We start from the raw sequence: 20,026 nt of genomic DNA, 5'->3' as shown, positions 1-20,026 counted from the left end.
TGTTATTTAAGTAAATCCAAGCATATCATTATGTTATGTTGAATTATTATCTGTTGTTCATTTTGAAACCTTACTAATTTGACTGCATTAATATGTGTTTTATTGAATAGACTCCATTCACACTTACATTGAGAATATGGGACATCTATATTCTGGAAGGAGAGCGAGTTCTAACTGCAATGTCCTATACCATCCTCAAACTCCACAAAAGTAATTACTCTGATATTATAAAGATAAATACAAATTATTCATAATAAATACAAATGGATGATCAATGTGCAAAATAAACCCTGAAAGGACTTGATCAGGATAGACTATAATAATTGTAACTAGCTATAGTTAGTGTATTAGTCTTCTTATAATTCAAAGATTTTGAATGTCCCATTCTAGTTGTAACTACTTGTATTCTCATTGCTCTCTGTGTGTTTGTGTGTTAGAAACCCTCTTGAAGTTGTCCATGGAGGAGCTTGTGAAGTTTCTGCAGGTGACTCTGTCAAAGGATTTCTTTTTTGAGGATGACTTTGTGATAGAGCAGCTTCAACATTCCATGTCTGAACTCAGACGATCTAAACTGGAGCTGCCACTTCCAGGTACTTTAAACACACACATGCACTGAAATCATAAAATGAGGGACACATCCTACTGCACATACTGTCTCCTGATAATCTCTCTCTGACTCTGTTCCTTTATCTCACGCACAAACACACACTCATTCACTGCTGCTATGTACTGTTTGTCTAATCTGCGTTCTCTCCCTTTCGCTTCAAACATAGCCTCTGCTTACACTAGTGGTTCTGGGAAAGGGGGGTCCCAAGCCACCTACAAAACCAACCGGTGGGCAAAAATGCACTGACTACTTTATCTGTCAATCAACCAATCATTCGTTCGTCTAGCCCCACTGCACACGTCTCTTTCACCTCGTTTGTTTTTCTGTCTTTCACAAAACCTGGATTTGGAGGGTTTCATTTATTTAAAATGTTTGTTTTGAGAATGTCACAAAAATGTGTTGAGGTGTATGTTAGAAACGTAAAAAAGACGGTTAAAATGAATACATTTAACTTAAGCAAATAAAATAACACACTTGTCAGTAGATAAAAGTGTCCAATATTAACTTTTTGCCACATCTGACAATGGAAAATTAATTAAGTAGATGATGAGAATAGAGAACCATAGATATTTCTTATTTCGCTTTGTGTCTGTGTGTGTATATATATATATATATTAATAAGCTGCCTACCTTGTCATAGTTGCACCCACAACACAAAGCCTGTTTAAAAAAAAAATCTAAAAATAATAATAAATAAAAATATTCTAAGCTGACAGAAATGCTGATAATAAACACACTTAGAATAATTCACTACCAAAAGTGAGAAATAAAAATACTTTTAACATGGGTATTTTTGTATGATAGAGTATTGCATCATTAGCTAAACAACATGCTAAATATAGAAATCAATTCGGAGTCAAATCTTCTGTTCGATTTGACTTGTATGAGAAACCATGAACAACGAGTTCTGATTTAAAACGTACATGCCATCCATTGGGTCAGCTTGGCAAATCTTAATTTTGGACCCGAAATATGATAACCAGCACCTTTGGAAGTGTTAATGGGTTTGTGCGTCTTTGACGTTTGCGTTCCTCGAGCCCCTTCGCAATGCACACCAATATCCGCCCTAACCATCAGTATCTGTTTGTAAACGTTCATCACTCCCTTGACGTTTTCTTCTGTTTCCTTCACTGCGAACGTGAATATTGTGCACATACTGTGTGTTCCAAAATGTTACCTAACACATCTTTTCTCCACATGGTTTATATGTTCACAGTCAGTCTTGAACTGTAAGTGTTGTGATAATATTTTCATTCATATTTTTAGCTTCTTGACTCCTCCGTGTTCCCAGTCTGAGCTTTGATTTGACACCAGCCATGGATGTTTGTGCTTTGGTTTTATTTGAAATAAGCGTCAACTGTAACTCTTGTTTTATTTGGCAGTTTGGTTTTCTAAAAGACATTCAGCTGCATGAGTCTTGCACTTCAGTGTTTGTTCATATTCTGATGGTTTAAAGCAAGGGTCTCCAAACTCAGTCCTGGAGGCCCAGTGTTCTGCAGAGTTTAGCTCCAACTTCCCACAACACACCTGCCTAGAAGTTTCTAGTATGCCTAGTAAAACCTTGTCTGTATCCGAAATCGCCCCCTAAACCCTCATTCACTATTCCTTATAGGTCACTAAGTTATCTTACTTGGAGTAAATTAAAATGAGAGAGTGAATTTGGGCAATGAGTGCACCGGCAGGACTGCCACTTCTGTGTAGTTTGTGCTTGTTTAATAATCATTCAAACTGTGAAACTGGCAGCTCCAGTAGTAAGATTTAAGGATTTATCTTTATCTCTGTCATGGAAATCATGTATAAACCCTAGTTAATTTAAAAACCCAGTTTAATAATCAGTTTTCAATTAATTTATTCCTGTGTTAATTACACTGTATTATGCCATGGATGAGTCCTATGTAAAATGAATGGATGGATGATTTTTTCTGCAGGCGCTGTGTTCTGGTGAGATATGGCAATTCATTCGCACTCGACTCTTACAGTGCATTATGGGTATTCTCTAGCTGTTGAGCGTGCAATGGTTGTACACTTGCTTTTGCATTGCATTGTAGGAATGAAAGAGTGCACTCAAGAATGTCCACTACAGTTTCGAACACCACTACAAATGGCTGTTTCTTCAAATAGTGTCCTATTTGTGCGTGAAGGGGGCGATTTCGGAAACAGGCCTAGATTCAGGTGTGTTTAATTAGGGTTGGAGCTTAACTCTGCAGGACACTGGCCCTCCAGGACCGAGTTTGGAGACCCCTGGTTTAAAGACTCCATGAAATGCGGTTTTCCAGAAGAGAGCATTTTATTGGTCAGAAATTTTTATGTGCAAGAGGAGTCATCAATGTTTTGAGCTGTTTCAAATGAAAAGAGAGATTGCACATTTTTAATGATGATAATTTTTTTTATAAAGTTTCAATTTCATGGGGTCTTTAATACTTGACATTTCTGTACAAATGTTAGCACTGATTGGCTATTCCTCTATCACATGTGCAGGTAAGGAGGATGAGTTTCCTAAGAAACCATTAGGTCAACTTCCTCCAGAGCCTCCAGGATTTGCGAATCATGTGGCTAACGGGCAGTCGGTCAGGAAGACAGTTGAGGGACTTCCCCCTCGTGGTTCAAGCCCTGCCACAAGTATCAGTAAACAAGCAGAGTCTGGTCCGGTCACTGATGGAACACCAGAGAGGGACCAAGAAAGTCGGCCACCCAGCTCCCTGGACAAGGTGCCTCATCCAGACAAGAGAGAGAGGAATGGACGTGGTGTGGACACTCAAAAGGAACGGGTCCCAACCCATAGCAGCGCAACAGCTGGTGGGAAGGCACTGTCCAAGAACCAGGCAAATCACAACTCCAATGCTAGATCCAGTATGCGCAGGGACATTGGACCTCGTTGGGTCAAGCCTTCAGGGGACAAACTAGAAGCAGTCAAGAATGCAGCACTTCGGGAAAGCCAGTCGAGTCTAACTATGGGTGTTCCACCCTCGCCCAGCTCCCCAACTCCAGAGGAGGCCACCGGGGAACAGCGTCGACCCCGTTCACAAGCATTTGTTCCAGGCTCAAACCGTGCCTCCAACGCCTCGCAATACGACAATGTCCCAGGACCAGACGGAGGGGTTATGGAGAATATAGAGCTTGAGAAACCACCCTCTCGCCCCCCCTCCCGACCATACGCCGGACCTTCTTTGAGACAGGGAAGTCCCACCTGCCCCCCTAGTGATGGAACTGGTGTCTCTCCCTTTAGAATGCCCAAACAGAGCAAACCAGAAACCCGTGCACCTTTGCACTACCCACCCGGCATGATTCCTGTATACACTCCCTACATTTCAGATTCTCAGTCGGAGGATAGACTATATGGCCAGCCATTCACTGAGCAACTTCATGCAACTACGGGACGTGGCTCGTCTAACCCTTCACCAGAGAAAATGCTGATGAACAACAGCTACTTAACCTACCGACGGCCACCCCCAAACATGCCCCCTCTCAGGATTGCTCCTGTCGAGCTTCCGTCCCAGAAAGACAGTGTTGAAGAGGGTGGGTATAACATGCGACAACCCACCCGACTGATGGGCTCTCCAGCTTACCCGCCCACAGAACTGCGTTATGAGCCACACAGACGGAGAGAGGGCTGGTATGGGGACATGGGGCCTCCACGATCTCCTGTGGGACTACCTCGATCTCCCAGCTTCCAGAAAGCTCAGCTCTCTCCCATTCACCCCGTTCAGGAGTTTAACTTCGCCCCTGCAAATATCTCGGATGCTGTGCTCCATTTCAGAGGACCCTACCAAGAGCACTCTGGAAGACAACAGCTCCCCCCGCTGTTCGGAGGAACACACTACAGGCAGGCGCAGGAGGCCTTTGCAATGCAGGAGTCCATGCTGCTCTAAGAGGGACTGAGATAGAGGGATACACTGTATGAGTGATGGCTAGCAAGCAGTTTTGTGTTGGTTTAATGTTTTTGCGTTCGTTTTTGTTTGTTTGTTTGTTTGTTCATTTGTCTGGCAAGTCTTACCACACAAGAGTTGCCATTTTCAGGCATTTGTACTGATGACTGAAGAATTTACTGTTGCTTTTGTTTGTACATTTCTGTCCGTAATATAACCATTAACTGGCGATGTGAGTAATATAACAAAGCTTAAATGTGCAAAGAGAGATTTTTTTTTCTTTGGTTAGCACACTGAGATATTTAAATAGAGGGTTATGGAGAGTCTTTTTCATATGGACAAACTCAGTTAATGATCAATCATCTATTTTTTTAATGCATTTCAGACATAAGCATGTTTTAGAGGACACTTTATTCCTTGATTGTGAATATATTTTATAAGAACAAAGATTTGTCTAGGTTAGATATGTAAATTACAAACAGCTAACAGTGAACGTAAACACTGTTGGACAGAACATTTCAATGCAGCACTACAGTGTTCAAGTGAAAGTAAAAACCTTGTTTGTAAGGTTTGTTTTTTGAGGTTATATATAAAATGCAGATATGTAATCTTAAATTGAAAGGGAATATTAAGAGGTATGTGCGTTCTCAAAATCTGTTGCACTGACCAGCAAGTAGATCTAATATTTTCATTTCATTGAGGTAACAGATTAATAACTGATTAATAAAGACCAACAAATACCAGAGCTTGATGAAAATTTTGAAAGCTTCCTTGGATGTAGCAAGCAGAATATTACAACACTGTTTTACTGTCATTAAGAGAAGTCTTTAACAAAGGGTGCATTTAAGTAAACTGGGGCAGTTAGAGTGGCACAATTTACACAAATTCATCTGAAGAATGTATGTCTGTGACGCCTAGTGCAAGTTATACAAGTAGTTACTGTATCAAAAATCTATCCAATAATTCAATAATATGGCTGGTAGTTTGTAGCATGCAGTTGCTGTGTAAAGTTGGTTGTACCTGTGCTGTTACCCAGTGGAATTCTTTAAATTATCAATTTATTATAATTTTTTATTTTATTTTATTTTACAACAGATTATCAAATTTAAGTTTAACAAAAACATCTCACTGAGGATCTGTTGGTAAAATCAGTTGGAACCTTTACCAGCATTGTTTCCTCCAACCACATGCATATTAGGTAGACCTGTGTTTATCATTTTATCATCTTAACATTATTCACTAAACATCACTTGCCATGTTCCTTGACGTATACTTGTTTTATTTTATTTATTTTTTTATGGCCAACTTGACTTGATTATATGGCATGACAATACTACCAATTCATTCATTCATTTGTACACACAGATATGTTTGCTACTGAACATGTAGTAGATGAATTATTTCCTATTAAAACACACACTCCTTATGTATCCCTTTGTTATCTTGTCTGCTATTCAGAATCCTATCAATTTATTCCCATGTCTTATTCATGGACAAGCAAGCTAATTTATTCACTGCTCTAGCACCGAATTGTTTTCTTGAACCAGGCTTGTCATTGCAGTATAATAAGTAGTTCAAATTCGAAAGACTGCTAAATATTTGGATGCATGCTCTTCTTACAGCCACCAGATGTCTCTTTCTGCTTAAACATATTGTGCTATTTGATACCAGAGATCTATTTCAAACTTAACAATTCATGAAGTAGGTAAGGCTGGTGCAGGATTTTATTCAGAACAAAGCTCAATATAAAAGTTTAATCTTCATTATATATGACTTTATTGACTCTACTGAAAATAAACTGCAGGCCCAGATGGCAAAGCCTGAGTTTTTCACCCACTAGACTGAACATTTTGGTCAAAACCTTTTCAATTTAAAGAGTCATGGTCTCAATTCTAAGACAAACTTACTAATAAAGCTTCCATATGGAAATGTTTCATAGTTATTTTCAAAACAGTGCATCGCGTTGACAACTAGACAATATGTGTTGCCTGGGCATGATGATAAGAGTGATTGATGTTTTTTATTTCATGATACAGACAGGCCATTGTTTCCAGTCCTCATGACTTCTTTATCTCTGCCGAACATAGATATGGAAACTGTTCAGTTTAATTATACAGCTGTTTCACTCATTTATTATGAAAACAGTTAACTTAAGCCACATCAGGAAAATTTAATTTCCTAAAAGCTAAGAACAGAGACACAAGGTGTTGAAATGAAACTGTATATGTGTATACTATTTTCTGGAACAAAGAGGAGATGACTAGAGGAGAAGATTTTGCCTTCAGGTCACTGGAAACTATTTGTTGTTGAGTGTTTAAAATGACATAATTCATGGGCGTCCTGTCAGCGTTCACTAGAGGATTGATCTGTTGATTATTGCTCTGTCCAAATTTGTTTGACGCAACCCATTGTTTAGAAAGATTGACCTAAATATGAGCTGGCCAGTGGCCAAATAAAGAGCAAGGCCAACCCAAAGAAACAGAAATCAGGTTTATTCGCTGGTCTTACTGGTCAAGATTAAGCTGATTTTTCTTTTTAGAAATTTCATTTAAAGTATTTGAAAAAATGTGACATTTCATAGATACCATAACTGTAAATGACATTTCATTTTGTTGGTTAATTTGGCTTATTTATTTTCTTAAGGTACTGTACTTGTAAACTATGTAACATACATAACTTACAACCTCTTGTCAGATGTGGATGTTTACAGACACATTCCGGTGAACACCTCCAGACGTCTGAGCACACAGATAACCACATGCATAAACCCACTTTTGCACACGCAGCACATAATGATGTGCAAGAGCTATTATAGGGGGTTTTACATCGAGACTGGTATTGTAGGCTTGAATGGATACAGATTTTAAGATTTTTTCAACTTCATGCAAAAATCCCAATCGTGTGGAATGCTGTTGATATGACTGGATTTTGTCCATGAAAATTCGTCAAACAAGGATGAATATGACCATTTTTAGGAGTAAAGGTATGGTCACATTTGCAAGTGTTTGTGATGTCCAAAAAAAATTGTTTATTGTCAATAGTTTAGCAATGTAGTCTGTGAAGCGTAGCTCATGAAGAAGTCGTTTTCAGTCCAAGCAGCTTTTTTGTTGGTCAATGTGCCAAATTTGCATCACAAACTTGAACCTGTTGTGAAATCTATGCAAAATTCCAATCACATGGAATCCTATTGAAATAACTGGATTTTGCTCACGGCAATTTACCAACTATGGTTAAGGTTTGGGTGCGTTTGCAAAATTTTGGTGACATTTTACTGGCAAAAAAGGGTGTAATGTCAATAGTGTACAAATATATGAAGCACAGTTCACATGGAAGTCACTTTCAAACCAAGCAGCTTTCTGTTGGTCAGAGCGCCAAATTAGAGTAACCAGCTGGAGTCCTTTGCGAAATCTCTCTGTGGAAATCTTTTACCCTCCAAATTCAAAATACACAGTCGCATGGATCTCTTTTGAAAGGTCTGGATTTCAACCGTGTCTGTGACCGTACCTTAATGGTAGGCTACTGTTAAAGATTTTGGAGTTTTTGAGGAGATTATAGATCAGTTAAAGTGACATCCTTCTTTAGACATGACTCACGTATGATGACATGTCATGGGCTGGAATTCAGGGCACCTTCCAGTATTGAAAAAAAAGGCAAACACTGTACTTGTGTCACCGGTTTTCTTTAAAAACATAGGTCAAGATTAAGTTTGTTGATAAAGGATCTTTTCCTTGTAGGGCGCTCTTAAAGTTTATTCACTTAAAGCTTAAGCACTGGTCCAGTTTTTAGATCAGGAGGCAATGCAAATGTCAAGTTCATTTGTAACTACACTGTGATGTATTTATGTGATCTTTTGGACAACATACACATCTGCTTCTGATTAGCCTAAAATGAAGCATTTTGGCAGCAAAGCATTTTCCTTCCGTTCTTCTTTGTGTTCCTCTCTTATATGGTGTTTGTTATGTTGTTCATAGCAATTGTTAAAATTTTGAATGTAGTTTTTTTTTTATATTTTATTGTTTTATTATATGCATTGTTTTTAAGCTTATGATTTTCACCGAAAATAGTCAGTAGTATGGTGATTGGTGAGGGTCATTGTGACAGTCAGTAGCAGCAGAATGTGCAAATTGGAATGGTCAAGATTTCACGCACGCAGTACTGGAATATGCAAATAGCTTTCAGATGATACCTGTCGCTGTACGTGTATGACGTACATTTGAAACTGAATGTTAATAAACAGATTAATAAACAGTAGTTCACCGAACACCCCAATTAAGTTATGTTAAAGTGTCATTGATTCAGACAGTGTGCGTGTGTGTGTGAGTGTGTGAGTGAGCGCTCCGCCTCCTCTCATTAGTCACTACAGTTGCACCAAACACACACGAGGTTGGAGTCGGTTAAACTCACTGCGGTATGGAACGAGACACCTTCATTTCATCAATGACGCGAGCGGGACGACAACGTATGCACTTTATTTACATCATCTTGTAAGATATTATGACAAGAGAGTAACTGGACGAACAGGAGAAGGACCTAAACAGTCCCAGGGAACGCGCGAGAGGTAAGCTGCTCGTTTACTCTCATTATTACTAAGTACAACGTCTCGAGTTGTTTGGGTAATTAGTAGTCTACTTTATGAAGTAATGCAGTTTGTTTCTTCTTTTATAAATCATGTCATGTTTTATTTATAATTGAAGAGCACAATGGTGGTTTTAATTATTTGTTGATACTGTAGTCTGTTTATACACACTGCTATGACTTTGTGTGCATACATATATGCTGCACCACAAATATGTAAAGAATAATGACCTACTAACCTTATTCATAAATTTGCAATTATGACAATCATAGGTGCCTTATTGTCCTCAGCAAATACACACAAAAAAAATTATCCTAGAAAAGGCTGACATTTAAAAACAAACAAACATTAACCTTGACCTGAAAGCATATTACATTACTGCTGTTTAAAGCATATTAGATTACTGCTGACCTGTTAGGTGCAACACCATCATGTTGTGGATGTGAACACAAACATGCCATATTTTAAGTACCGTGAAATACTATGTGAATATAGTAAAGTCAGTACAATTGTATTGATATATACGTGTTTCAATGTTGCCACCACAGTGCATTTTGTAAGGATGAGGCATAGATAGATGGATAATATTAATTATGGTAAGTAATGATGCCTACAAAGCAGGCACCAAAAACAAATTAGGCAGATATAATGCTCAGAATTATTTTAAAAAAGGGCAATTCTGAATATTTGTTGGTTATATTACATAGACAGCATTGGGTTCTTCTGTCCATACTGTATATCAAATTATTTCCTAGTGAGCTGCCTATCGAGATTGCATTTTTGGAAATTAGTACACACCTGGCATATAAAGAAACATGTTTATTGAATGTTTTTCCATCCCTCAAGGCTTTATAAATATGTATCCATATTGACAGACAATATACTCCAGTTAAATGAATCAAGATAAGGACACATAACGTCATTGTCTTCTCTGTTTGTTTTCTAGAAAAGTTTTCCACACTCTTCAGTTGTGTCGGCTCAAAGGATGTCCGTCTTCACGCTCTGCCTGTTCTTATGGCCCTGGCTGTCATCCATTCACGGTCTGGAGTTTCGCTATCATAACAGCATGGAAATGGAGCAGTATTTGAAAGACGTCAACAGGAGGTTTCCTGATATCACACATCTACACAGTATCGGAAAGTCCGTTGAAGGTAAACAAGCTGTGGTGCGGCATTAACCTGACAATATTTTCCTATATTTATCATCCATGAGTTGAACTCTTCTCTGCCTGTACAGTATGTATTCTTACATAAGAAGAGCACACGGTGTGATACAGTTTGAGGACAGGCATATGGTCGCAGATGCATGCAAGCAACCGGTTCAAACTTATAACCTGGCTGTCCATCAGAGAGCTTATTGCGCAACAAATATTTTTATTTTTTTGTATGAGTCTACAAACAGCAGCAGCAGAGTGCTTCTGCAGGTTGGAAAAAACTGAACTAGGTAACTTTTAATTTGTTTATTTATACATGCATAAAATGGTTAGTTCTGGTTAGGTAATCCCTCGGCAGTGGGACTCACTGTTTATATTGTTTGTGTTTGTAAGTTCAAGACCGAGAATGTCAGTCTGTGTATTAAGACGTGGTCACTCTAGACTTGTGGGCATGTGACTTTTTTTGGCGTGTCATTTATTGGTTTTATTGGTTTACAAAGATAGCCAGGGTACATAAAAAAGTAGCAATAAAGTTAAAGCAAAAAGTTAAGATGTTTAAACTTAATAATAATTTTAAAAGATATTAACACGTTCAACAATTTTTTGGACAGACAAATGAGTTATGATGTCCTGCTCCATGTTGCTTTGGAATGAAAAATCAATGGAATGAAAAGTGTAGGATTTCCAGCTAATATTTTTGTAGGTTACAACCACACAGCGGTAGGTTTTTATTTTTTATTTTAATTAAAAAAAAAATTCAGGTTTACAGCATGTTGCTTGGAGATGTACTTATGTTAATATAACCCTTATGTTTGTTTTTTTGTCCACCCCTGCCCTTTTTTTTAAAACGATTGTAGAAAAGCAATATAATTTGCTATTGAGGTCTGAATAGACATTAATCAGGTTAGATGCCATATTGAAGGAAACAAGGCTGTGAGTTTCTAGATCAGGGGTGTCAAACACAATTCCTGGAGGGCAGGAGCCGTGCAGACTTTATACTGTGTTCCAGGCAGGTTTAGTCACGACTTCAAACCCCGACTCACGATTTTGTAGCGTTCCAGGCGAGTCACGCAAAACTTCCTGAGCGTTAGGAATTGTAGCTAGATTATTCATTTTATTGCAACGTTATATTGTCCTAAAATCTATTTTTCAACGTGTACCACTAGAATAAACACTCCATCCGTAGGCAATATTATCCATAGGGGCTGTCACTGTTATTTCGCGGGCTATGGGACGTCAGAGCTCGGAACTGGGAGTACATCAATCTAGTACGAATTCACAGGTGGGAAGTCACAGGTTTGACTGCTGTTCCAGTGCACTTTCACAGGTAGAAGGTTGGAAAAACACTGGTAACGGGTTGCCTGGAACGCGGCATTAGATTCAGATTAGATTTTTTTTTTTTTTTTTTTGTCAGCTGAACAATTGGTATGTTGTTGAACAACATTACAATCCATTGAACGCACAGTACTTTTACCCCTCACAGCCTCGTTTTTTTTTTTTTCTGTCCAAAGTTAAATGGTTAAATACACTGACTAAGGCTGTGTATTTACAGTCAAATCAACAGCACTCTTGCGCTTGTGTTTTTCATGAAATAAATTTGGATTTTTTTGTATTGATGGATTTGTAAGCAGATGCCTTTTTCAATTTTGTGAGTTGATGTAAACTGACAGTTGTTTACATGAACATTGGCCTCAAATATTATTTGGTACTTTTTGTGATATTTGAACATTACTGCATTAGATAACAATGTTAAATAAATTTGTCAATGAACCTTCCACAAAACATTTCACAAAGAAGTTTGTTAGGGTTTAAATGATAAATCAACAGATATGCTGTTTAAGATCAGGTCGAAAAGTATCCTTTCTGGTTTTCCTAAAGAAAGGTTTTTTTTAAAATACACTTATGGTTAAGCTTTATGCATCCACTGAAAACTAGTTCTGAGAAATGCTATTACATCATTTGTTTGCTTATGAAGGATGTAGATTTAATTAATTTAAGGTTTTGCTCAAGTGTCCAAATACTGTTTAGGGCCACTTGTAAAGCAATATTGGGAACTCATGAAGAATCTCTCACTGGCTTCGAAATTCACATCAGTATATCTCTAAACATGCGGACTACTTAAAAATATCGGCCCCTCTTGAATCGTCCTATGTTAAGGTGTCCAAGGCAATCTCCTCAGCCCTTTCAATACTGTTAAATGTTGGTCAAGTCCTTACTGAGATTGAAGTATTAATCAGTTTTATGTTGCAATTACATAAGCATTTATGCATATTTAAGCCACAGTGTTGTTTTTATACCTTGAACTTTTGAAAGAGTGGAGTTAGGTTTTAGGTTGATATACTTTTTAAATACTTCTAAATTGTTTAATCTGTTGTTCACATCTAAGTTAATTTAATAATTTAGACACTACATTCGATTAGGATCTTGGCCTCTGACTGAACCCCTTGTTTCGTAGTTTCTGAGTGACAAATACCAAACCACTTGAAGTGTAGCAAAGTGGTTCATATTAACAGTGAGATAGAACAACTCACTTGAATAGACCTCACACTAGTTTCCCATGGTTCTACTCAGGTGCTCAGAAAGACCAGCCAGTTTTAGTCTGTTACCCCATCAAAAGGATCCAGGGCAGCTACAATGCTTTGCTTCAAAGGTCTTACTCTATGCCTATACAGTCATATTGAAAGCATTTTTAAAGCAGTCTGTATTGTCTGGGGATGTTTGAATGGATAGTTTGCTCATCCCATTTGTTATTTGAAAAGGAAAATCAGTTCAGCTAAAGATTTGCTGTTTTCCACAGTCAGTCAATCTGTCAGAGTTAAACAGAGCCGGTAAATACTGCCCGCACAGGAGCACAATGCAGCTCCTGTGTTTAGAGATCGGTATAACAAATAAGGCTGACCTTTGATTTGCATGTGGGAAACAGACAAGATGGTACTTTTAACAGTGAAAGAAAGTGATTCTCAGGCATCCTTTCAACATTTAAAGGTTAAGTTTTTTTCTGATTCATCCTCAACCTGTTTGAATTTGCCTTTTTGAAGCATAAAACTTTACCACTTTAAAAATTTTAAACTAGACTGAGTGAATGAATACACAATACTATTCAAATGTGTGGGGTCAATAAGTTTTTGAAAAGTTTGTTCAACCAAGGCTGTATTTATTTGCTTAAATACAGTAAAACAGTAATATTAGGAAATACTTAATAGAATTGTTAATTGTTCGCAGAAATATATTAATCTTATTGAATGGTAGTGTTTGTATAAACAAATGTAAATTGACTTATATTTTAATGCGTTTAAAGAACTAAATTACTATAATTATAATTATCTATCATATCTTTATTCCAGCAAAATCTACCAATCCCTGCAGTTGAAACCCCTTGGTTTTTTTTTTTAGTTACTCTAAGATTACAGAGTGATGGAGACATTGTCTTATATTAGAAAGTGCTGCTAGTCAGTGACATTTTAACTTTATTCGGTTTGTGGATCAGGTTGCTCTCTTGGCTCAGCACAAAACCATCGTGTTGAATACATCCACTGCCAAGTCTCTATCCCAGTCTCTTCTGTCTTTTTCACCAATTGATTTAGATTCTAATATCACACTGTATGTGTTCTCTCAACCTCTGTATCTATGTGGGTGGTTCTCCATAGGTTTTAGACCAAATCTCGTTTTCTTCATCTCTAGGCTATCGGTATGCCCCAAGGCTGACCCTTGGGACCACTTTAGTTGATTAAAACCTCAAGTAAACCTCTGCTTTCCCAGTTAACAATCTAATTCTACTGATGCAAGTAGTGCCCATAGCTAATCCAAGGACTCTGTGGTACCATATCTTTTCATTTAGCTAATAGATTTTCACTTCAAGAAAGCAACCCTTATTGAAGTTGTACATCTCTCCATCTATTGGGAGCCTTTGTTACTGGCTGATTGTAAAGCCCATTTCTCCAATCACTTCAGAGATTGTGTAGTCATTGTATGCTCTTGCCCCGTCAGGCTAACCCCTTGTTTTAATCCCAACTTGTCGCCCATTGAAGGCCAGGAAATAAGAGACCCGAGCTGACTAGAGGTAATCTAGGACACCAGCTGCTTAGCCTGGAAGGACATCCTTGTTTGTTGAGTGCCCCCGTCTCGGCCTAATCAGTGTTACAATTGCCCACTGGGGCAGGAATGGGAGGTGGGGGCTGGCTATGATTATCTCTGATTTAATGTTTCATATCCTTGATTAGTTGGGCCTAATTAACTAATGCTGTTCATCACATTGACATACTTAAATATTTACACTTAATAGGCAATTTATTTTCAAACTTTTTTACATTTTAATCTGGACTACAACATGCCCTAGATATTGTTTGAAAGTGTGAAGATTCTTTATTGTCTGGTCAAACTTTACATTAGGGCTTCATTAGTTAACATTAGTTAATTCATTAGTTAAACTGCCAATTAAAAATTATTCTAAACATTCATTAATCTTAGGTAATGTCAATATTAGCACATTATTAGGGAAGTCGTGGCCTAATGGTTAGAGAGTCGGACTTGCAATCGAAAGGTTGTGAGTTCGAGTCTCAGGTCGGCAGGAATTGTAGGTGGGGGGACTGCATGTACAGTTCTCTCTCCACCTTCAATACCACAACTTAGGTGCCCTTGAGCAAGGCACCGAACCCCCAACTGCTCCCTGGGCGCCGCAGCATAAATGGCTGCCCACTGCTCCGGGTGTGTGTTCACAGTGTGTTTGTGTGTGTTCACTGCTTTGTGTGTGTGTGTGCACTTCGGATGGGTTAAATGCAGAGCACGAATTCTGAGTATGGGTCACCATACTTGGCTGAATGTCATGTCACTATTATTAAAATCAAAAGATGCAGTTTCAATTGTTATTTAATGAGCTAACATTAACTAAGAGTTGAATTTGTATTTATTTTTTAAAACAAAGATTAATAACTTCTTTAGCAAATGTAGCTATTGCTCATTTTGAATGTTAAATCATTAAGATGAACTAATTAGATCTTATTGTAAAGTGTTACCTGTTGGTCTTTTAGAATTATTTTGCACTTTAATCTCTGTAAAATTAACTATAAATTAGTGGGTATTGCTTTATTGTTTTTAAAATGTTCAGTTATTTTTGTTAAAAAAAAAAAATTAAACCTGTCAATACTTTTTTGCAAATAAATTTAAATATCGTGATAATACTGTATATCATGATAAAAGCATTAGCAATTAATCGCAACTTGAAAATTTGATACCGACATATGCCTAATGTAAACATTATGAGGTCAAAAATAATAATAATAATGAATGAAGCATACATAAATTGCTCACAATATGATCTAAAACATGCATTTAGAAAATAGACGGGTGAAGTTTCATTTGATGCCGACTTTAGGGGTCAAATTTTAATCCTATAAAAATATCCAAGATCACACCTACTCTTCTGTTGCTTTGGGAATAAAAGGCCAGGTGTATTTAAAAGCAGGTCTGATTATTGGAGTAGTACATTGGAGCATATTCGACCAGAAGATCATCGACGTTGCTAATGACACCGATGCTTGGCTGTAAATCTGCATTTTTCTGGAGGTTGTGTGTGGACAGGACTCACTGACAAAATGTCATCAAATAAGTGCAGACAATGCTAAAATAAGCTGTTTAAGTTCTATATGGATATGTGTGAATGTAGCAGCAATATTGACATGCACATTTGAGCATGTACAGGATGCTCTGAATTACTGTTAGAAGTCTGCGTTCTAATAGTTTGACCCATTCACAGAATTTGACACTGTTAGATTTACAAGTAAATTATGAACTGAGACCTCTTGAACAACTGAATAAATTGTGCATTCAGCCACAAATTATTCCTAAATTGTTGGTATCCTGCTATATTTCCTGTTTCAGGGGCTGTTTTTTATGATATTCTGTTGTCTAATAATACATAGGGGTGAGTGGGGTAAGATGAGCCATTATTATTATTATTATTTATTTTTTTAACCTATGTGGTTGAATGCATCTATAACAAAGGGTTCTAAAAATATGGCTTCTTGAGCCTCTGGCTCAGTTTGCCCCAAGTTAGAGTAAGCTGACCCGAGTCAGTGGGTAAGCTGAACCATCTGGGTATAACTGAATATCTGACTGAATCTGATTCAAACCCCTGTGAAATTTTACAGATGATTTCTCCTTAATGTCAAATTAAATTTTTACAAAGAGTCATCGTTCTTTTCTTAAAGCTAACTTGAACAAAATAAAACCAATCAAATTATTTTGCAATTCTGAAACAATATGTACAACACCAAAGTTTTGACTAAAAAAACTGACTAAACTGAGAGTTTGCGTAAAGTTAAATAAAAACTGCACCTCGAATGAAGGAATAAATGTCACTGAAACTAATAAACATTTTAGTTAAAAGATTATTGGAATGGTAGCTTTTCTGCGTTGTTGAACAGGCCATTAGAGACTGTACATGGAAAGGTAGCCTATATATAATTATAATGTAACCATAATTATATTTTAATTATAAACTAAACCAGTTGCGTATTATCACATTAAAATACCAGTTTATACTTCAGATTTAACTCCACTTCAGTGCCTTATGGTAGGGTAAGTTAAAGTCCTGGTTTAACTTACCCCACAGTATTTGGCTCACTTTACCCCATAGCTGGCATTTTGGAAAAAAATAGCTAGCTTACAAATTCATGCTAATATTTAGCCAAATGATTTGCAATATTTTGTTGCTTTATCACCTATATGCATCATAAATATATTTAGACCTGGACAAATTTGCTTTGATGTAACAGCCATTACATCGGTTATGCAAAAATGTTACATAGTAAAAGTATATGCATGGGTGCCTTACACTCCTCCCACTTGTCTCTCCTTTTCACAGTCTGGCAGAAATTGTGTGACTCAAATATATCGTCACATGACAGTAAAAGTGAACAGTTGCCAAGATGCAGGAGGTGGGTCAATTTTCCCCACTCTCCCCTATGTTTGAACAGAAAAGTTAATCCAGTAATTTTACAGGAATATAATGTATACAAAAGTAGCTAATCTGTTGGAGAACCTGACATTTTTTTCTAAAAGACTGTCAGCGAGACTAGGTCCACACCTTAGATAACTTTACATGGACCACACACACCACAGCTTACTTATGGAGGTATAGTTCCCCTACCTTTACCTCCTGGGTATGTTCAGGATGGCTCACGATAATCTTTGTAAAGGTACACAATGGAAATGGAAAGCTACATTAAATTGTAGTAATATTACATGTTTGAATTTTGATCAAATTCACCCTTGGAAAAAAAATCCAAAAAAGACAGAAACAGTTATCTGTAATGGTTTAGAAGACTAAATTTCCCTTTTAAGCCCATCTTAATGATTTATCTCCATTTTAAGTTGTCCTGACGCAAGCATGCTTCAACTTGCACAGTGAATATGAGATCTCTATATTCAGTAGTCCTCCGAGGCAGAGACAAGCAGACGGAATGAATGAGTCCTAGACATGAGATTACATGGGATTGGGTTGGTAGGTTCCCGCCCAAGCTGTGCAAAAACATTATTTGAGTATCTGGTTAACTGAAAAAACAAAGACATTAATCATGTGACCAGCACAAGATCCACAGCACTTAATTCAGTTGCAAATGTACTGAATCTGATTCAAACATTTGTTTGCAGTTGATTCACATTTACATTTTGTCTCTCTAGGAAGAGAACTCTGGGTCTTAATACTGGGTCAACATCCCAGAGAACACAGAACGGGCATCCCGGAATTCAAATACGTGGGCAACATGCATGGAAACGAGGTAATGTGGCTGTTTAACTTGGTTATTTACTGCAAAACCCAGTTATGCTTTTACTAGGTCTTGCGTTGTGAGCAGGACCTTTTGCGTTGACGGGTTTCATATCACTGAACCGCTTCTAAAGAACTCAGTCTTGCGTGTCTGTTTTCTCTAGACGGGGCTAAATTTGGAATCGGAGGCTTCTTTAAATAGATCCAGCTCTGCATTTTAGTTTTGTTTCTTGTGCTGGTCTGAAGTGGTGTATTTGGTAAGGGGTGTGTGGGGGGAGAAAAAGCATCACAGTCCGAGGAACCAGCTGGGATGCCAATGAAGAGAAGTGGACTGTGAGCTTCACGGGGAGACAAAATTCCAAGGTGGGGTGTATGAGGGGGATCTTTTCACGTGTGTGCTCCACCCCCATGCCTATTGTGAATTCAGTACTTTCTGTCATTGTGAGGGGGACTACACTACATTTGCTGAAGAGAAACTGTGGTTTGAAGTGCTATTGGATGAATGGGCTGGGAGAGATTTTGGAGAGAGAATTTTGTTATTGGCTAAAATGTAAAAATACTATATTATATCACAGATTTATTTATACTGATGACCATCCTCCTTTTATGAAGTGGCACATTCCTTTGTGGAACCTCATCTCAAAAGAACTGAAAAAAATTTCTTCTGTCGGTTTAACTGAATAAAATATGAGATTTCCATCATGCTGTGTTTTTATCCATCAGGCAAAATAATTTAACACTTGGAATATTAATGTGACATTGATATCACAAACACCGTAGAACAGAAGGATGTAATGGAACATTTAAGCCTGCTGTGTTCTGTTCCTGTTTCTGATAAACTTGCCATCTTCCCAAATCCTCATTCAGTCTCTTTCCTGGTTTGTTTTCAAGGGTACTTTTTAGAATGTTATTTAAAGGGGTCATGAACTGAGAATTAAAAATTCCTTGATCTTTTGATATAAGAATTCATTGTGCTATTAAAACGTCCTGCAAATTTCAGAGCTCAAAACTTTCTCGTTAGTCTAAAATTTGTCAAAGCGACAGGTTGTTGCAATGTGCCACTTAATGAAGTGATCGTGTGGATAAACTCCACCTCCGCAGAAGATCAATGCCTGCTTCTGCATCATTGCCTGTTTAGCCCCACCCACCGATTAGCACACATAGTAGGTAAATGACAAGAGCAGCAAACCCAAGAACAAAATAATGAACTTCATTTTTAATGAAGTGCCAGACCATATCAGTAAGAACTTAGTCCTTTGTTCATTTCATTGTACCGGGGATTCGTTTACAAACAAGGCACGATTTGACGCAGGATTTTGCTGTGATGCTGTGCCGAATATATTGGATCTGACAGTACTGTCGCAACACAAGTGTTGAGTAACTGTTTTTATTATGTGATCACTATTGCTTTGTCTATTATTACAGGTTGTTTGATATGTACTGAGTATTTATCCTTTTTTGACCTAAATCACAGCAGTGTCAATCTATGAATGACGTAGGCTGTCAAACATACACAACTGTTTGCCAATTATAGCAGTAAGCATGCGCTTTCGAGTTTAATAAATCTGCCATGCCTATTCAGACAGAGCTTTTCAATGAAGGGGGTCCAAACAGGACAGAAAATAGCCTATTACTTCTAAAATAATGTTTGTTTGTTTTTTGCTGTACAAATCTTGATAACATTTGTAAGTGGACCTTTAAACTTTATATTTGAGTTCAACCAATGGTGTAATTTTAGGGCAAAACACCCAGATTATCTGACCAACAGTTGAGTAAAGGTGGCACTAATCGGCTGAAATAAATGTTTGGGAAACAATCATTGGTGTGGCTTTCTAAGGCAAGTATTTCTGGGCTGTTTGGCCAGTGAGCAACCAGTCAGAATGCTTTAAAACACACTTAAGGCTACTTACTCTACATGCTAAAGGAACTTCTTAGCAACCACATAAAACCACCCTGGCAATTAGTGTTGCTTTCATCAATGAAAATTAGGGCTGTAGCTATCGAATATTTTAGTAATCGAGTATTCTACCAAAAATTCCGTCGATTAATCGAGTAATCG

General features: G+C 37.6%; 2 protein-coding genes across 8 annotated transcripts in view; both read left to right on the top strand.

Annotated features, from left to right (window-relative positions):
• usp6nl (USP6 N-terminal like) overlaps window positions 1-5,088 on the top strand; it is a 54,570-nt gene extending 49,482 nt beyond the window's left edge. For all 6 annotated transcript variants that reach the window (XM_059511378.1, XM_059511377.1, XM_059511379.1 and 3 more), the window contains 3 exons: window positions 111-210; window positions 438-590; window positions 3,086-5,088. In XM_059511378.1, coding sequence (XP_059367361.1) covers window positions 111-210; window positions 438-590; window positions 3,086-4,476 — 1,644 coding nt within the window. In that variant the 3' untranslated portion in view covers window positions 4,477-5,088. The remainder of the gene's footprint in view (window positions 1-110; window positions 211-437; window positions 591-3,085) is intronic.
• A 3,794-nt stretch (window positions 5,089-8,882) lies between these two features.
• LOC132105892 (carboxypeptidase M-like) overlaps window positions 8,883-20,026 on the top strand; it is a 51,739-nt gene continuing 40,595 nt past the window's right edge. For both annotated transcript variants that reach the window (XM_059511372.1, XM_059511374.1), the window contains exons 1-3: window positions 8,883-9,031; window positions 9,996-10,200; window positions 17,883-17,980. In XM_059511372.1, the coding sequence (XP_059367355.1) occupies window positions 10,035-10,200; window positions 17,883-17,980 (264 nt within the window). In that variant the 5' untranslated portion in view covers window positions 8,883-9,031; window positions 9,996-10,034. The remainder of the gene's footprint in view (window positions 9,032-9,995; window positions 10,201-17,882; window positions 17,981-20,026) is intronic.

This window comes from Carassius carassius, chromosome 26 (genome assembly GCF_963082965.1).
Source record: "Carassius carassius chromosome 26, fCarCar2.1, whole genome shotgun sequence".
Lineage (NCBI taxonomy): Eukaryota > Metazoa > Chordata > Actinopteri > Cypriniformes > Cyprinidae > Carassius > Carassius carassius.
The sequence above is the reverse complement of the archived record's forward strand: the minus strand, read 5'-3'. Positions and strand labels throughout refer to the sequence as shown.